General features: G+C 44.8%; 1 protein-coding gene and 1 long non-coding RNA gene across 4 annotated transcripts in view; one reads left to right on the forward strand and one right to left on the reverse strand.

Moving 5' to 3' along the window:
• The window catches only part of LOC142765381 (uncharacterized), a 112,491-nt gene that overhangs the window by 91,452 nt on the left and 3,937 nt on the right, over positions 1 to 17,102 (forward strand). The gene's annotated exons all lie outside the window — the stretch shown is intronic.
• Positions 1 to 17,102, reverse strand: part of LOC119167456 (protein-cysteine N-palmitoyltransferase HHAT) — a 63,225-nt gene that overhangs the window by 16,616 nt on the left and 29,507 nt on the right. For both annotated transcript variants that reach the window (XM_075866251.1, XM_037418929.2), the window contains exons 5-7: positions 14,013 to 14,207; positions 9,372 to 9,605; positions 8,040 to 8,155 (exon numbers count right to left, since the gene is read on the reverse strand). In XM_075866251.1, the coding sequence (XP_075722366.1) occupies positions 8,040 to 8,155; positions 9,372 to 9,605; positions 14,013 to 14,207 (545 nt within the window). The remainder of the gene's footprint in view (positions 1 to 8,039; positions 8,156 to 9,371; positions 9,606 to 14,012; positions 14,208 to 17,102) is intronic.

Here is a 17,102-nt window from a genome sequence, read left to right on the forward strand (position 1 = left end):
CTGTTGTATTTGACACTTTCATGATTTGACGCTTCTTAATTAGGTTCTTCGTTTCCTGGGAAAGCTTGCCAGTGTCCTGTCTAACTACCCTGCCTCCAACTTCCACTGCACACTCCGTAATGATACTCATCAGATTATCATTCATTGTATCTACGCTAAGGTTGGTTTCCTCACTAAGAGCCGAGTACCTGTTCTGCAGCGACACTCTGAATTCCTGTACTTTCCCTCTCATTGCTAGCTCATTGATTGGCTTCTTGCGTATCAGTTTCTGTCGTTCCTTCTTCAAGTCTAGGCGAATTCGAGACCGTAGCATTCTATGGTCACTGCATCGTACCTTGCCAACCACTTCCACATCCTGCACGATTCCTGGGTGTGCAGTCATTATAAAGTCTATTTCGTTCTTATTTTCGCCATTAGGGCTCCTCCATGTCCACTTGCGGTTTTCTCGTTTTCGGTAGAAAGTATTCAAAATCCGCAAATTATTGCGTTCTGCGAATTCTACTAGTAACTCTCCTCTGGCGTTTCTAGTGCCGATGCCATAATCTCCTACTGCCTGGTCTCCAGCCTGCTTCTTCCCTACCTTTGCATTAAAGTCGCCCATCACTATAGTATACTGTGTTTTTATCTTACTCATTGCCGATTCAACGTATTCATAGAAGCTTTCAACTGAAGCGTCATCATGGCTGGATGTAGGCGCGTAAGCCTGTACTACCTTCATCTTGTATCTTTTGTTCAGTTTAATTACAGTACCTACCACACTTTCATTAATGCTATAGTATTCCTCCATGTTGCCAGCTATGTTTCTGTGAATTAGGAACCCCACTCCCAGTTCTCTTCTGTCTGCCAAGCCCCGATAGCAAAGGACGTGCCCATTCTGTAGCACAGTGTAGGCCTCATCTGTCCTCCTAACCTCGCTGAGCCCTATTATATCCCATTTAACACCCTCTAGCTCCTCGAATAGTACAGCTAGACTTCCCTCACTAGATAAGGTTCTAGCGTTAAACGTTGCCAAGTTCAGGTTCCAAAGGCGGCCTGTAGTCCAGAGATTCTTAGCACCCTCATCTGCGTTGCAGATCTGACCGCCGCCATGGTCAGTTGCTTCGCAGCTGCTGGGGACTGAGGGCCGTGAGTTATTTGACGTATGCATGTGGGAGGTAGTGGCCAGATTTTGCACCAGGGTGGCCAATTCTTCTCTGGTGAGGGAGTGCATTCCCGGCGGTGGTTACCGGTGAGGCCGCACCACAGGCCTCTTAATGCAGTTCCATCAACACGCGGATTTTTTTTTTGCCGGTTGGGAACTGCGTGGCACGGGGATTCGAACCACGGACCTCTTGCCTGCGAGGCGCATGCTCTAACCACTACGCCATCGCCGCAACCGTGATCGAAATATGTGGCCACTATTATTACCCCTGCGTCTAAATGTTGCCGCCAGGGTTGCGATCAAACCCACGTCTCAGGAGTCAGCCGCCAAGGACCTTAACTACGAGGCCACCACGGTGGTTGGCCTAGAAAGTGCACGGGAGTACAGATTCCCAAAAACTTCATTGGTGGAACATCGCAGGATAATATGTGGGACGTCCCACCTAGCCACTGTGGTGGTTAGCCTTTGCGTATATATGTTTGTGGGTATGTGTGTTTGTGCTTCTGTAGGCTTGCATATACTTCTTTCACGCTACTTTTCAACATTTATTTATAGTAAAAGATGCTGTCCTATGCGCTTAGTCGGCTCCTCCAGTTATTTTTGATGATGCGCGAATTCGCACCACCAGCGCTACACGCTGCCGATTCAAAGGCCTTCGTGAACCTTGAAAAAATGATACTGACGCCATGTCTGCCACCCCTCCGCGGTGGTCTAGTAGCTAAGGTACTCGGCTGCTCACCGGCAGGCCACAAGAAAAAATTCAGGTTGCGGCGGCTGCATTTTCGATAGAGGCGAGAATGCTGTAGACCCAAGTGCTCAGATTTGGGCGGACGTTAAGAACCCAAGGTGGCCGAAATTTCCGAAGCACTACACTACGGCGTCTCTCACATTCATATCCTGGTTTTGAGACGTAAACCCTGCACATCATCATCATCATCATCATCATCATCATCATCATCATCATCATTATCATCACCACCACCACTACCACCACCACCACCATCATCATCATCATCATCATCATCAACCATGTCGGTCCGGGCTTTTTCCCTTAATCATCATAATGATGATACATGTGCCCCAGATGCAGCAGTTGTTTTCTTCTGTATGTAACAGAACTAGCCAAGCTGGTTCGTGCGACTTTTCGTTTTAAAAGACCTTCAGATCCATTGGCTAAATAAGATTTGATTGATTGTAGGTTATGATTCATGAAAAGTTAGCTTCAAGAGGCAGTAAATATTTTTAACAGAGACAGCGAACAGAAGAGGTCTGTCTGCCAAGCTGCAATGTATTTGAGTAAGTTGGTTGGCTTGCGGCCGCAGCTTCGGTTACATCGATGACGAAGAAATACATGAATAGGACGGCTTACAGAGCGGACGCTTCGGTAAAAACGTGGCTAAGTGTAATCAGGAACAGTGTATTCCTTTCATAGTAGAGTGCCGCGTATAGCTTCTAGAGCGTTCGCAACTTATTTTAAACACAGTGAACGCTGAAGAGTACAAAGTGCTGCGTGTATTGGCTGCAAGTAGGTGGTATACAGCACATTTTAAGTTTATTCAAGCGTGAGCCTAAGATGGAAAGACTACGTGCTGCGGGTTTTTTGAGTGCGGCATTGTAGCCTGGCTCTTGTACTGTCGAATTTCGGGCCACAAAACTGTGGCAGCTGCGCAGAGTGGTAGGCATACTGAAGAAAAAGTCGCGCTGAAGGCCTTTACCTCTTCATCAACTTTCCTTCATTTTCCCACTCTTCGTTATACTTTACTGAACAACAGCATGCTAGGCTTTACTCCTTTCCTTCGTCTTCAGCCTCACATACTTCCTCCTTACCCTAGTTTGCCTTTTACACACCTTGCTGTGCTATACTACACATAATAAAGTTAAAAGGGGGCAGCGCTGTTGCCAAAACAAGGAGCGAGATGAAAACAGTACCTGAGCGGAGTTTACAACTGAAGTTTTTATTGAAAAAAAACGACGCTTTTGTTCAGCAGCAACTTTAGTTGGGAGAGCAGCATCTGCCTTGTGTTGATGTCGTCTTTTGTATTCGTTCCAGTACTGCCCCCCTTTTTATTTCATGATGAACCCGAGCCAACTCGCACTGTGATTCTGCTATACTAAACATGCCTATGCTATGCTATGTTTCACCTTTCCCATCATTCTCGGCCTCGCTTCCTTTTCACACTCCTTGCTATACTGTGCTACACAAGGCTATGCTATGCTTTACTTTGTGCCCTAATCATTTCCCTCTTCAAACTAACATTATTCATTCTCACCCACACTTACATCTACCACCGCAGTGCTATATTGTTCCAGTACTACCCCCCCCCCCCCCCTTTTCAATTCATGATGAAACCAAGCCAACTCGCACTGTGATTCTGCTATACTAAGCATGACTATGCTATGCTATGTTTCACCCTTCCCATCATTCTCGGCCTCGCTTCCTTTTCACACTCCTTGCTATAGTGTGCTACAGAAGGCTATGCTATGCTTTCCTTTGTGCCCTCATCATTTCCCTCTTCAACCTAACATTATTCATTCTCACCCACACTTACATCTACCACCGCAGTGCTATATTGTTCCAGTACTACCCTCCTTTTCATTTCATGATGAACCCGAGCGAACTCGGGCTGTGATTCTGCTATACTGAACATGGCTATGCTATGCAATGTTTCACCCTTCCCATCATTCTCGGCCTCGCTTCCTTTTCACACTCCTTGCTATAGTGTGCTACAGAACGCTATGCTATGCTTTACTTTGTGCCCTCATCATTTCCCTCTTCAACATAACATTATTCATTCTCACCCACACTTACATCTACCACCGCAGTGCTATATTGTTCCAGTACTACCCCCCCCCCTTTTCAATTCATGATGAAACCAAGCCAACTCGCACTGTGATTCTGCTATACTAAGCATGACTATGCTATGCTATGTTTCACCCTTCCCATCATTCTCGGCCTCGCTTCCTTTTCACACTCCTTGCTATAGTGTGCTACAGAAGGCTATGCTATGCTTTCCTTTGTGCCCTCATCATTTCCCTCTTCAACCTAACATTATTCATTCTCACCCACACTTACATCTACCACCGCAGTGCTATATTGTTCCAGTACTGCCCCCCTTTTTATTTCATGATGAACCCGAGCCAACTCGCACTGTGATTCTGCTATACTAAACATGCCTATGCTATGCTATGTTTCACCTTTCCCATCATTCTCGGCCTCGCTTCCTTTTCACACTCCTTGCTATACTGTGCTACACAAGGCTATGCTATGCTTTACTTTGTGCCCTAATCATTTCCCTCTTCAAACTAACATTATTCATTCTCACCCACACTTACATCTACCACCGCAGTGCTATATTGTTCCAGTACTACCCCCCCCCTTTTCAATTCATGATGAAACCAAGCCAACTCGCACTGTGATTCTGCTATACTAAGCATGACTATGCTATGCTATGTTTCACCCTTCCCATCATTCTCGGCCTCGCTTCCTTTTCACACTCCTTGCTATACTGTGCTACACAAGGCTATGCTATGCTTTACTTTGTGCCCTCATCATTTCCCTCTTCAAACTAACATTATTCATTCTCACCCACACTTACATCTACCACCGCAGTGCTATATTGTTCCAGTACTACCCCCCCCCCCCCTTTTCAATTCATGATGAAACCAAGCCAACTCGCACTGTGATTCTGCTATACTAAGCATGACTATGCTATGCTATGTTTCACCCTTCCCATCATTCTCGGCCTCGCTTCCTTTTCACACTCCTTGCTATAGTGTGCTACAGAAGGCTATGCTATGCTTTCCTTTGTGCCCTCATCATTTCCCTCTTCAACCTAACATTATTCATTCTCACCCACACTTACATCTACCACCGCAGTGCTATATTGTTCCAGTACTACCCCCCCCCCTTTTCAATTCATGATGAAACCAAGCCAACTCGCACTGTGATTCTGCTATACTAAGCATGACTATGCTATGCTATGTTTCACCTTTCCCATCATTCTCGGCCTCGCTTCCTTTTCACACTCCTTGCTATACTGTGCTACACAAGGCTATGCTATGCTTTACTTTGTGCCCTCATCATTTCCCTCTTCAAACTAACATTATTCATTCTCACCCACACTTACATCTACCACCGCAGTGCTATATTGTTCCAGTACTACACCCCCCCCCTTTTCAATTCATGATGAAACCAAGCCAACTCGCACTGTGATTCTGCTATACTAAGCATGACTATGCTATGCTATGTTTCACCCTTCCCATCATTCTCGGCCTCGCTTCCTTTTCACACTCCTTGCTATAGTGTGCTACAGAAGGCTATGCTATGCTTTCCTTTGTGCCCTCATCATTTCCCTCTTCAACCTAACATTATTCATTCTCACCCACACTTACATCTACCACCGCAGTGCTATATTGTTCCAGTACTGCCCCCCTTTTTATTTCATGATGAACCCGAGCCAACTCGCACTGTGATTCTGCTATACTAAACATGCCTATGCTATGCTATGTTTCACCTTTCCCATCATTCTCGGCCTCGCTTCCTTTTCACACTCCTTGCTATACTGTGCTACACAAGGCTATGCTATGCTTTACTTTGTGCCCTAATCATTTCCCTCTTCAAACTAACATTATTCATTCTCACCCACACTTACATCTACCACCGCAGTGCTATATTGTTCCAGTACTACCCCCCCCCCCTTTTCAATTCATGATGAAACCAAGCCAACTCGCACTGTGATTCTGCTATACTAAGCATGACTATGCTATGCTATGTTTCACCCTTCCCATCATTCTCGGCCTCGCTTCCTTTTCACACTCCTTGCTATAGTGTGCTACAGAAGGCTATGCTATGCTTTCCTTTGTGCCCTCATCATTTCCCTCTTCAACCTAACATTATTCATTCTCACCCACACTTACATCTACCACCGCAGTGCTATATTGTTCCAGTACTACCCTCCTTTTCATTTCATGATGAACCCGAGCGAACTCGGGCTGTGATTCTGCTATACTGAACATGGCTATGCTATGCAATGTTTCACCCTTCCCATCATTCTCGGCCTCGCTTCCTTTTCACACTCCTTGCTATAGTGTGCTACAGAACGCTATGCTATGCTTTACTTTGTGCCCTAATCATTTCCCTCTTCAAACTAACATTATTCATTCTCACCCACACTTACATCTACCACCGCAGTACTATATTGTTCTAGTACTGCCCCCCTTTTCATTTCATGATTAACCCGAGCCAACTCGCGCTGTGATCCTGCTATTCTAAACATGCCTATGCTATGCTATGTTTCACCTTTCCTATCAGTCTCGGCCTCGCTTCTTTTTCACACTCCTTGCTATACTATGCCACACAAGGCTATGCTGTTCTTTACTTTGTGCCCTCATCATTTCCCTCTTCAACCTAATATTATTAATTTTCACCCATCTACCACAGCAGTGACTGCAAATTGCTGTGCTATGCGTTACTCTGCCCCATCCTTTCCCTCCTCCTCATGTTCAGTATCAGTTTCAGTTTATTGCTTTTAAAAATGTTACATCAACATAACTACAGGCAAGCGTCCCAAAGTAACAAACTGTAGTGAGTCCCTTGGTTAATTATACAAATACAGAGCATAATGGCTAACACAGCAAGTGAACGAAATATAGAGCAAAATCAAAACAAATGAGATAAAGCATCTACAATTGTATCAGTGGAACATGAATAAGCACATCAAGAGAAAACCAAAGTTACAAGTAAAGAAAAAAAGTCAATTTGAAAGATATGGCATGAGACACTCAGTTTAAATAGTGATGTTTGAGGTCGTTTTTGGAGGTTGCCAGGGAAACACGAGATTGGGTAGCTGTAGGCGAATTCGCTTCTCTTTCGCACCTTCTTGACACAAGGCTATGCTGACGTTCGACAAGGCTACGATGTGCTAGGCTATACAAGGCTATGATATACAAGGTTATGCTGATTCTTTTTCTGTTTCGCTTGATCTCCATCTCTGTGTCTCTCTTTGTTTCTATCTTTCATTGCCTCTCTTTCACTGCGTTTGCCTCGCCCTCAGTTTTTTCTCATTATCCATCATTTAAAAGTGGAACGGTGCAGTGGCTGCCGGCAAATGCTTGGCGATGCTATAGCTGGGCGCCGTTTCCAATCCACGCTTCTTGGATTATCTCCAGCTTGAACAGCTTCGCTGTTTGAAAATGTGAAGAAAAAGCATCGAATTTTTACGCCAACTGTTTCACGAACAGAAGTTTTTATCCGACGCTTAATATATGACTGCAGGAAAATCTTCAAATGACCTTAACAGTGTGGAGCCTCTTGAATAGTTCGCCGCCTGGGCTATATATTTCTTACACACCTCGTAGACATCCCTGTATTTCCTCTTGGAAGGAGGGAAGAAAGGAAGGAAGGAAGGAACGAAGGAAGGGAGGAAGGGAGGAAAGAAGGAAGGAAGGAAGGAAGGAAGGGGAGAAGGCAGGGAGGTTAACCAGAAAAACATCCGGTTGGCTACTCTACACTTAGCATTGAAGGAACACCCAAACAAGTGCTTTAAGCAATTACTGTCATTAGGTTGCAGAGCGTCGCCTTCAGCTGTTCGCATGCCTTCGTAAAAATATCGCATGGTAACTACTACTAATAAAACGCTCAAGGTTCTGCGCGCACGTTAGCTGTTAAATTTAGTCGAACTACGCTGCCCTCTGTTAGGAGTGAAATGACGTTTAGTAGCAAAGATAATGAACGAGGCGACGAATGTTCTGAATTTAATTTAGTGGAACCGTTATCAAATGAAGCTGTTGCTTTTAAACACCATGAACTCGTACTGGCCGACATGTCATCAGGATGGTTAAAAGCCGTTAGAAAGTAATAGTAACCCATTAAAAACCCTGTTTACTTTAATGCACTCACCTGTAAAAGAAGTGGGCCATAAGCTCCATGAGTAAATAGTGGGCGCCGTTGCGTAGCAACTTCGCGGTGACGACAGCAACCTCCCGCAGGGTGCAACTTGGTTTCGGTCCTTCCGCCTGCCGAAGTACAAACAGAGAGAGAGAGAGAGAGAGATAAAGAGAAAGATAGATGGACGGACGAACAAACGAAGGGATGGACGTATGGACAGACAGACAGACAGACAGACAGACAGACAGACAGACAGACAGACAGACAGACAGACAGACAGATAGATAGATAGATAGATAGATAGATAGATAGATAGATAGATAGATAGATAGACAGATAGATAGATATAGATAGGTAGATATATAGATAGATAGACAGCAATAGAATTGAAAGGTGGGCTAGTTTGTAATTCACAATTCAATAACAACTTCACTAACAATTTCACTAACAACTTAACTTACTAACAACTTGTCAGTGAGTGCTCGTGCTGGTGCCTCCTCTTTGCTTCGTGTCTGTACCTCCCGCGCTCCCAGTTCGCTGAACAATTATGATCGGTAGAAAGATAGATAGATAGATAGATAGATAGATAGGTAGATAGATAGATAGATAGATAGATAGATAGATAGATAGATAGATAGATAGCGTCCCAAGTGCATGTATTGGCGTCGAACAAGAAAGTTTGCGAAAAAATCTATATCTGCGTGGCTACCAGATACTATAATGTAAGTGGTCAGTGGCAGCACCCCGTCCTGCACTCCTGTCGAACGAGACTTGCGCATGCTATTAATATGGCATACTTAGATGTCTACATGAGGGATACCTTTACTACCCTCTGTATACCAGGCCTCAGTCATTCTAATAATTGTTGGGGTCTAAGCCCCGTAGCCCACAGTCATTCGTCGCATTTCGTCTCTGCTGTGCCTGTACGAAGCTAGGTGTTCATGGTCTTTTAGAGCGTGTTTGTGACCTGTACAGAAGAACCGATAGATTAGATGGTCAACGTTGAGAAAACGATGTCTTATGTTTCATTAATCTCTGATCAATAGCAACCTGCCTGCCTTAAGTAGAAGCGGTAACAGCTGAACGTAAATCTTATGCCACAGCTTTTCGGCAATCAACAAATTTGTTTTGTGTTTTACGAACGAAATGCCAGTGTTACTCTATCCCGACACCCACTCTAATTTTCTTTACTACCCATTGTCTAATTTGTGTATTGCCTGCTCAAACATATGTGGAGTGACGCCCGCCTATGGCATACATGGGCTATAATGACTTGGCGATGTTTCACAATCACTGGCCTTTGAGCTATAAAAAGTCAGTAAACTACATATCATCATAACAAACCTGGGTAATGAAGTCGTCGTACTTCTGTGGAGGACCTAGGTAGAGCATGGGCTGGTAAAGCATGTAACCGAGCGTCTTCCAGTATGGCGGCCACCTAAGTCGTTTGTCCCCGGTGTCCTTGCGGTGCTCGGCTTGAACGATATCAACGGCGAAACTGAGGCCACGCAATATGTTCCAGTGGAAGGTGACGTATGCTGCCCTGTAGACCATCACGCCATACCTGGGATACATGTACTGAAAGAGATAAAAGGTAGATAATCTGCAATGGCAAGCTCAACGAATTGGCGGAACGAAGTGACGTTGAGTCTTCAATATTGTGTACCGAATAGAATTGTTCAGTTCAATCTCTCACGAAAGATGTCGGTTGATGCCATGCGTAGTTGATAAAATCGGTTACAGGCGAAGCTTTTTTCGACATGTTTGCATAGATAGATCATCAATAGAATACTTCTTCTACTCTTACACGCAGCTAAAGGTGCCTTGCTGCACAATAGAAGTTCTGGTTTGATCTTATTCACCTAACTATCGCCTATAAGATTGCCTAGTTATAGTACACGCTCTTTCACGTTAATTGCACAAGCAAGTTCTCATTAGCATTGTTTCAAATATTACTATTGGGTCTATGCCCAACGAAACTACAAATAAGATGCCAGTGCGTCTTGGTTCTTTTTAGAACGACAAGTTCAAAGGGCCTCTCTTTCATGCGAACGTATTAAATGGTTATCGGGTGGATCACTATGAAAGCGCAATCTCAGAGCTCGAGAACAACGCTCAATCGTTCCCACTACCATGATAAAGCAGGAGTGTGCAACAAAAACTGTTCGTTTAATAATTCCATTTCTTGTATTTAGGATATACTTCATTAGGAAGTAGGAGATATGTCGAGAGGCTCGACGTTTTCGTCGTGCCACTTTAATTATAGTAATCTTCCCTACACAGCTAAGGGCATGCCGTCCGAATTCAGGCGGTCTAACAGGACTATGGAAACGGCGGCTAGGATAGACCTGCAGGGGTGTCCGGATGCGGGAGACTTCAGCCGGGTCATTATAGACTGCAGTATATTAAAAAAAACATGCTTCATCTTTTCGTTATAGCAAACAGTAAAATATGAAAGTAAAACGTTTAATTACACAAGTAGTCTAATGTCTACTCAACATTGATATAAGAGAGCTCGCGCAAGGTCTTTTGATGTTTGGCAGCTGTAGCACAGCCTAATGTGGATGCATCCACGTTGACGTTTGGCGGTAAATCTCCATACCGAAGACTGACGTACATCATTAATGATTCGACAAACTCTTGCGGTCATAGGCGCTTGTGGTAGCTGTAGTTGTTACCGGTGAGAGCAGAAGCAGAGAATGCGATGTGACAGCCACAAGAGCGTGACTGATTGAACTTTGTCGAAGGTCACTTACTAACGGCATGTGAGAGTTTCCGAACACCACTGCCAGACCACAGGGAAACGAAATGCACGTCGTGTCTTCCATTTTCCCCGCCGCGATTATTCGCGGGATCAGCGTTAGTGGGGAACGCCTCGTAAAAGCCAGATTATAGCCAGGCAAAGACGGTGGGCGGCGTGGTGCTATTTGTTATGAATGGATGCTATGAACGACGCCGACACTTTGGGTAACATGCGTTGACAAAATACTTCAGTTGGAAACGCACCGAATAAGATGGGCGCTTACCAACGACGCGTTGAAAGAACTAATCGCGGATGTCACCGATGGATGGATGGATGGATGGATGGATGGATGGATGGATGGATGGATGGATATGGCTGTACCTTTTAGATCGGGCGATGGCTAGAGCCACCAAGCCGTAATACTTGATGAACCAAAAATTAGATTTATTTTTTTCCTTTTAAATGGTGAGGTTGAGGATTCGCACCTTGCAGTGAAGGGTTTAAATTTAACTCGTGCCTTGACTTTAGCCACCAATCAGATAACCTCCTTCTTGTTAATTCTACCCGCTTAAAGTCTATTTTGCCCTCCTTGTCCCTAAACCTCAGTGCTTTGAAAAACTCTGCGCTATCATCCTGAAGTATAGGGTGAAGCCCTTTACAGAACATTATCAAGTGTTCGGCAATTTCTTCTTCTTCTCCACACGCACTGCATACCGTGTCTACCCCTTCGTATTTGTCCCGATATGTCTTGGTTCGCAATACTCCCGTCCTGGCCTCAAACAGTAGAGAACTACCCCGAGTATTATCATAGATTCTTTCCTTGGCAATTTCCTGCTTAAAAGTTCGATAGATCTCTAGTGCGGACTTCTTAATCATGCCAATTCTCCACATATCGGTCTCAGCTTCCTTCACCTTCTTCTTAACCAATAATTCTTTTTGGTTTGGCCCCCTGCTGTTTTCTAAGTATTTGCCAATCAATTTTCTGGTTCGCTTCCTCCATTTTGTATCGACATTCTTCATGTACAAGTAGCTGAATACCTTCCTAGCCCAACGCTCCTCCCCCATTTCTCTCAATCGCTTCTCAAATTTCATCTTGCTGCTAGCTTCCCTGTCCTCAAATGCTGTCCATCCCATATCACCTTGTACTCCTTGATTTGGTGTATTCCAGTGAGCTCCTAAGGCAAGCCTACCTATTCCACGTTGCTTAATTTCTAATCTTGCTTGAACTTCTGATCTCATGCACAAGACCGAATTGCCGAACGTCAGTCCAGGAACCATGACTCCTTTCCATATTCCTCTCACAACATCACACCTATTGTTTTACACAATGCCCTGTTTTTTATTACCGCTGCATTCATGTTACACTTAGTCGTCTCGTATATTTCGTGTTTCCTTAGGTACTCGGCCCCATTGCTTATCCATACGCCCAGATATTTGTATTTATCTGCTATCTCTAGCGTGACCTCCTGTATTCTAAGCTCCCTACCTTCATTGTCATTAAAAATCATGACTGCTGATTTTTCCTTACTGAATCTGAAATCTAACCTATCTAACCTTGGACTGCGAAGTTCCGACATGATGCATTACCGCCCTCTACCAAGAATGCCGTGAGAGCACAGTGGTAGATATTCAAGGGGTATTTTTCATTCCCTACAGAGCTTGCGGCCATGGCGCAGTGGATAGCGTGCCCGGCATGTGCTATCGCGGACCCAGAGGTAATGGGTTCGACTCATAGTGACGGGACGTCTTTCTTTGTCTTTTGATCATGCGTATTTTTTGACGTCATTTCTGTCGTGGAAACATGGAAAGTTTGACTGTTGTGGCTGTTCAAGTATGACTTCACAGCAAATCCACGCGTGCTAGGGCACGTGTTCGTCATATCCAACGCTTTGTTATACCTACGCATTTATTCTGAAATATTCGAAACGTTGCTGATGATGTCATTGTTTCGTGCTTTCATGGACTTAATAAAATATGCCTCTACGTTTTGTGGAATTCGAAGCACATATCTTTATACATACGCGGTTTCCAGACAGTCAGTTTCCGAGGGAATGATTTTGTCACCTTGGACTGCGAAGCTTCGTTGTACATGACAAATATCGGCCGCGTATCTGCGTGCATCGCTGCAGAGGAGAGAGACTAAAACGTTTATTTGCGACCGAGGAAGGAATGTCTGTGAGAGGAATCCTTAGACCGGGATCCCATTGGCACGGGCCGCTGTCCTCGCTCGTATCACGAGGGCCTCGTGGGTCTTCGGATCCGAGCTGGACAGAGCTGCCTCCCATCCTACAGTATTGTGTTGTGCTCTGGGTTGTAGAGGAGGATTGTGTGGGCATTCCCAAAGCATGTGGAACAGGGTGGCTGTTTTAATGACGTGGAACCTGGCGCTGCTTGAGATATGGCGCTATCTGGCACTAATGGGAGAAAACAATTTTTTTTAGAACGCTAATTCAGTGGTACGTGGCAGCACCTGGTCGTTTTAGTTAAAGCCCCGGATTTTTTTCAGCGGAGCATAAAACACCCATTTTCTCGTTCATAGCGCCGCCCTTTCAGCGCAGGAAAATAAGCACATTGGGCTTTAGAATTACGTACCTTAGCATTTCTTAAATGACAAGGCACATTGTCTAACACTTGCACATTGATGTTGCGTCTCGAATATTCGTAATACTTGATTTTTCTTTGACAATGTTCAGAAGTATGAACGTAGCCACCAAATTAATTTGCGTGGGTGTTTAGCAAGGGGTTAAAATGAATCGTTCATCTAACAGACCAACAGAAAGACAGACAGACTGAAAATTTTGCAGGGGCTAGTGATTTCGTGGCTGGTACGTAAAACAGGGCTTCATCAAATGTGAGGCCCACGAGACGGCTTTAAGCTCCCCTAAACAGTAGAGTACCAAGTACCCTATGTCGTTAACAACTTATTTCTAAACACACTATCATCTTCAAAAAACATCCAGTTCCACGCCGTGAAATCCCACTGATGTGTGCGGGTGCGTTAGTGTGAGCGAGTATAGACTAAAGGAGTTTAGTCTCTTTGCGAGCATCGTCACCATCATCATTTTAGGCATTGCCATCATCATCATTCTTTTTTATTTGTTCATTTATTACCCACACTGTTATTGTAGTGGGCGTGACACCGGGCAGACATCCTTACGGCACAGGCTTGACGTAGGTTGACTCGGCTGTTCAGTCAAAATTGACACACAGGCCCAGCAAACAGGGTAACCCATTTGACTCACCTGGAATGCTTCAAACGGTATAAAGAACTTTTGGCAGTGAATCACGAGGGCGGCCACGTAGCACAGTGCTGTGCTGCCCAGCGAAGCCGTGAGGTAGAAGGCGGTGTGTTGCACGAGGAACAGCAGCGCCACCTCCCAGCCGAAGGTGAAGGTCGCGAACAGCGAGGAGTAGACAGCGTAGAAGACTGGCACCAGCTGCGAAAATGTCGCGCAGTTGCAGAGAAAAGCTAACTAAGTACTGGAATAAGAATGTTGATAATATTTTGTCATTTTCCGAATGTTTTATATTAAGAAACAAGCATATGCCTTGCGTTGCATTAAATGACACGTCATTTGATTTGAGCAGTTCAAGTGAACGTGCACAACATGTTGATGCTAAGGTGGGTATCGCGACTGCAAACGATTTCACGTATGCATCACGCGAGTGTGGTAGAAGTTTAAAGGGGCACTGACATCAATTTGTACAGTTCGTTTTACTCTGCATCACAAATCTCTTGCACACAGAGAAGACTCTGAGCAAGTAACAAGATCAGCGAATACTGGTGAGATACCTTTTATTGACAGTAAATTTTCGCACGGCTGACATCTACACAAGCGGGGCGTCCGGCTGTGGCATGACGCACCAATATGGCGATGTTCGATGACGTAAGGTACAGAAAAATACCAATTGGCAGCTTGCACGTCACTAGCGGAGACGCGGAGCAGAGTGGCCGTGAAAACGTCATGATGTCTAGGCTAGGACGCTACGAAAAGCCTGTTCAGTGTCGTCGCGTCAGGGTGCGGTAGGAACCAAAACTAGCTTTTGAAAACATGTCATTAGTTTAGCGGGGTTAACTTTCGCTTATCAGTACTTTTTCTGTGGTTTTTGAAGGCTCGTCCTTTCATTTTACGCAAGAAAACAAAAAAAAATGCTCTCGCGCTACTACTAGTTTATTTCCGTACAATACGAACCCCTTTCTCTGCAGCAGGACGTATTTACAAAATGAATGATTGCTTACGTAACGGCGCTCTGTACTTGATGCCACTGAGGAGGACCTGTTGGTTTGGTTTTTCATACAATGTGGAGCCCCCTATGGTGTGGTATGGTGCAAATTAGAACTAGCTAAAGAAAGCGTGCCGTGATGATGGATGGATGGATGGATGGATATGGCTGTACCCTTTAGATCGGATGGTGGCTAGCGCCACCAAGCCGTAATACTAAATGAACCAAAAACTAGATTTATTTTTTTCTTTAAAAAGTGAGTTTGAGGGTTCGTACTTTGCAGTGAAGAGTTTAATTTTCACTCGCCTTGACTTTAGCCACCAATCAGATAACCTCCTTCTAGTTAAGTCTACCCGCTTAAAGTCTACTTTGCCCTCCCGGTCCCTAAACCCCAGTGCTTTGAAAAACTCTGCGCCATCATCCTGAACTATAGTGTGAAGCCCTTTACAGAACATTATCAAGTGTTCGGTAGTTTCTTCTTCCTCTCCACACGCACTGCATACTGCGTCCACCCCTTCGTATTTGGCCCGATATGTCTTGGTTCGCAGTACTCCCGTCCTGGCCTCAAACAGTAGAGAACTACCCCGAGTATTATCATAGATCCTTTCCTTGGCAATTTCCTGCTTGAAAGTTCGATAGATCTCGATTGCGGACTTCTTAATCATGCCCATTCTCCACATGTCAGTCTCCGTTTCCTCCCCTTTTTTCTTAACCGATAGTTCCTTTTGGTTTGGCCACCTGCTGTTTTCTAAGTATTTACCAGTCAATTTCCTGGTTCGCTTCTTCCATTTTGTATCGACATTCTTCATGTACAAGTAGCTGAAGACCTTCCTAGCCCAACGCTCCTCCCCCTTTCCTCTCAATCGCTTCTCAAATTTTATCTTGCTGCTAGCTTCCCTGCCCTCAAATGATGTCCATCCCATATCCCCTTGTACTCCCTGATTTGGTGTATTCCCGTGAGCTCCTAAAGCAAGCCTACCTATTCCACGTTGCTTAATTTCTAATCTTGCTTGAACTTCTGATCTCATGCACAAGACCGCATTGCCAAACGTCAGCCCAGGAACCATGACCCCTTTCCATATTCCTCTCACAACATCATACCTATTGAAATTCCACAGTGCCCTATTTTTCATCACTGCTGTATTCCTGTTACCTTTAGTCGTCACGTATATTTTGTGTTCCCTCAGGTACTCGGTCCTATTGCTTATCCATACGCCCAGATATTTGTATTTATCTGTTATGTGTAGCGTGACCTCCTGTACTCTAAGCTCACTACCTTCGTTGTCATTGAAAATCATGACTGCTGATTTTTCCTTACTGAATCTAAAATCTAACCTATCTCCCTCATTACCGCAGATGTCCATCAATCTCTGCAAATCTTCCTTGTTGTTGGCCATTAGCACTATATCATCTGCGTACATTCCCGAGCAACGGCGCCACCACGCGGCAGGCAGCGGCACGCTTTCCACATTACGCCGCACTGAGGGTCACGGCACCGAATTCGATATACGCGCGGCCGCTGCCTGTCTCGTTGAACGACAGCAAAGGGCGCGCGGGAGAGAACAAACCCGCACAGCGCATGTCCGTTGCTATGACGACGCTTATGCCAGGTGGCGGAGCTTCAACGCCCAATACACGCTCATGAATGTTTTTATCAGTTTTGTGCGGGAGGAGTAGAGCTTTCGGTCTAAGAAAAGAAAGAACAAAGAGAAAAAAAAAGGTGGGCCTCGCCACCTAGACATAACGCGCTTTTTCGCCAACTTTGTAAAGGAGCTAGCAAACAACGGCTACCCTAGGTGAAGGGGGAGATGGTCGGCTATAAGCCCAACATTTGAAAGCGGGACATGAGCGGTGTTCAATAACTTCTAGCTTTCCATATATTGAATCGATTTGAAAAATTGTTTAGGTAAAATTCCCGAAATACGGCACCCTACAGCTCCCAGTGTTTGATCCTAATTCCAAGTTGGATTGGTGAGGGATGGACCAAAACTGTGATAAGTTGAAAGTGAATTTCAAACTGCGATATTTTTAGGGGTGATGCCTCTTAGACTGTGAGTCGTTCTCTCTTCCGAATGTAGTATGTAGCCACCTCTAGATTATGACTTCCT

Source organism: Rhipicephalus microplus, chromosome 6 (genome assembly GCF_043290135.1).
Source record: "Rhipicephalus microplus isolate Deutch F79 chromosome 6, USDA_Rmic, whole genome shotgun sequence".
Taxonomy (NCBI): domain Eukaryota; kingdom Metazoa; phylum Arthropoda; class Arachnida; order Ixodida; family Ixodidae; genus Rhipicephalus; species Rhipicephalus microplus.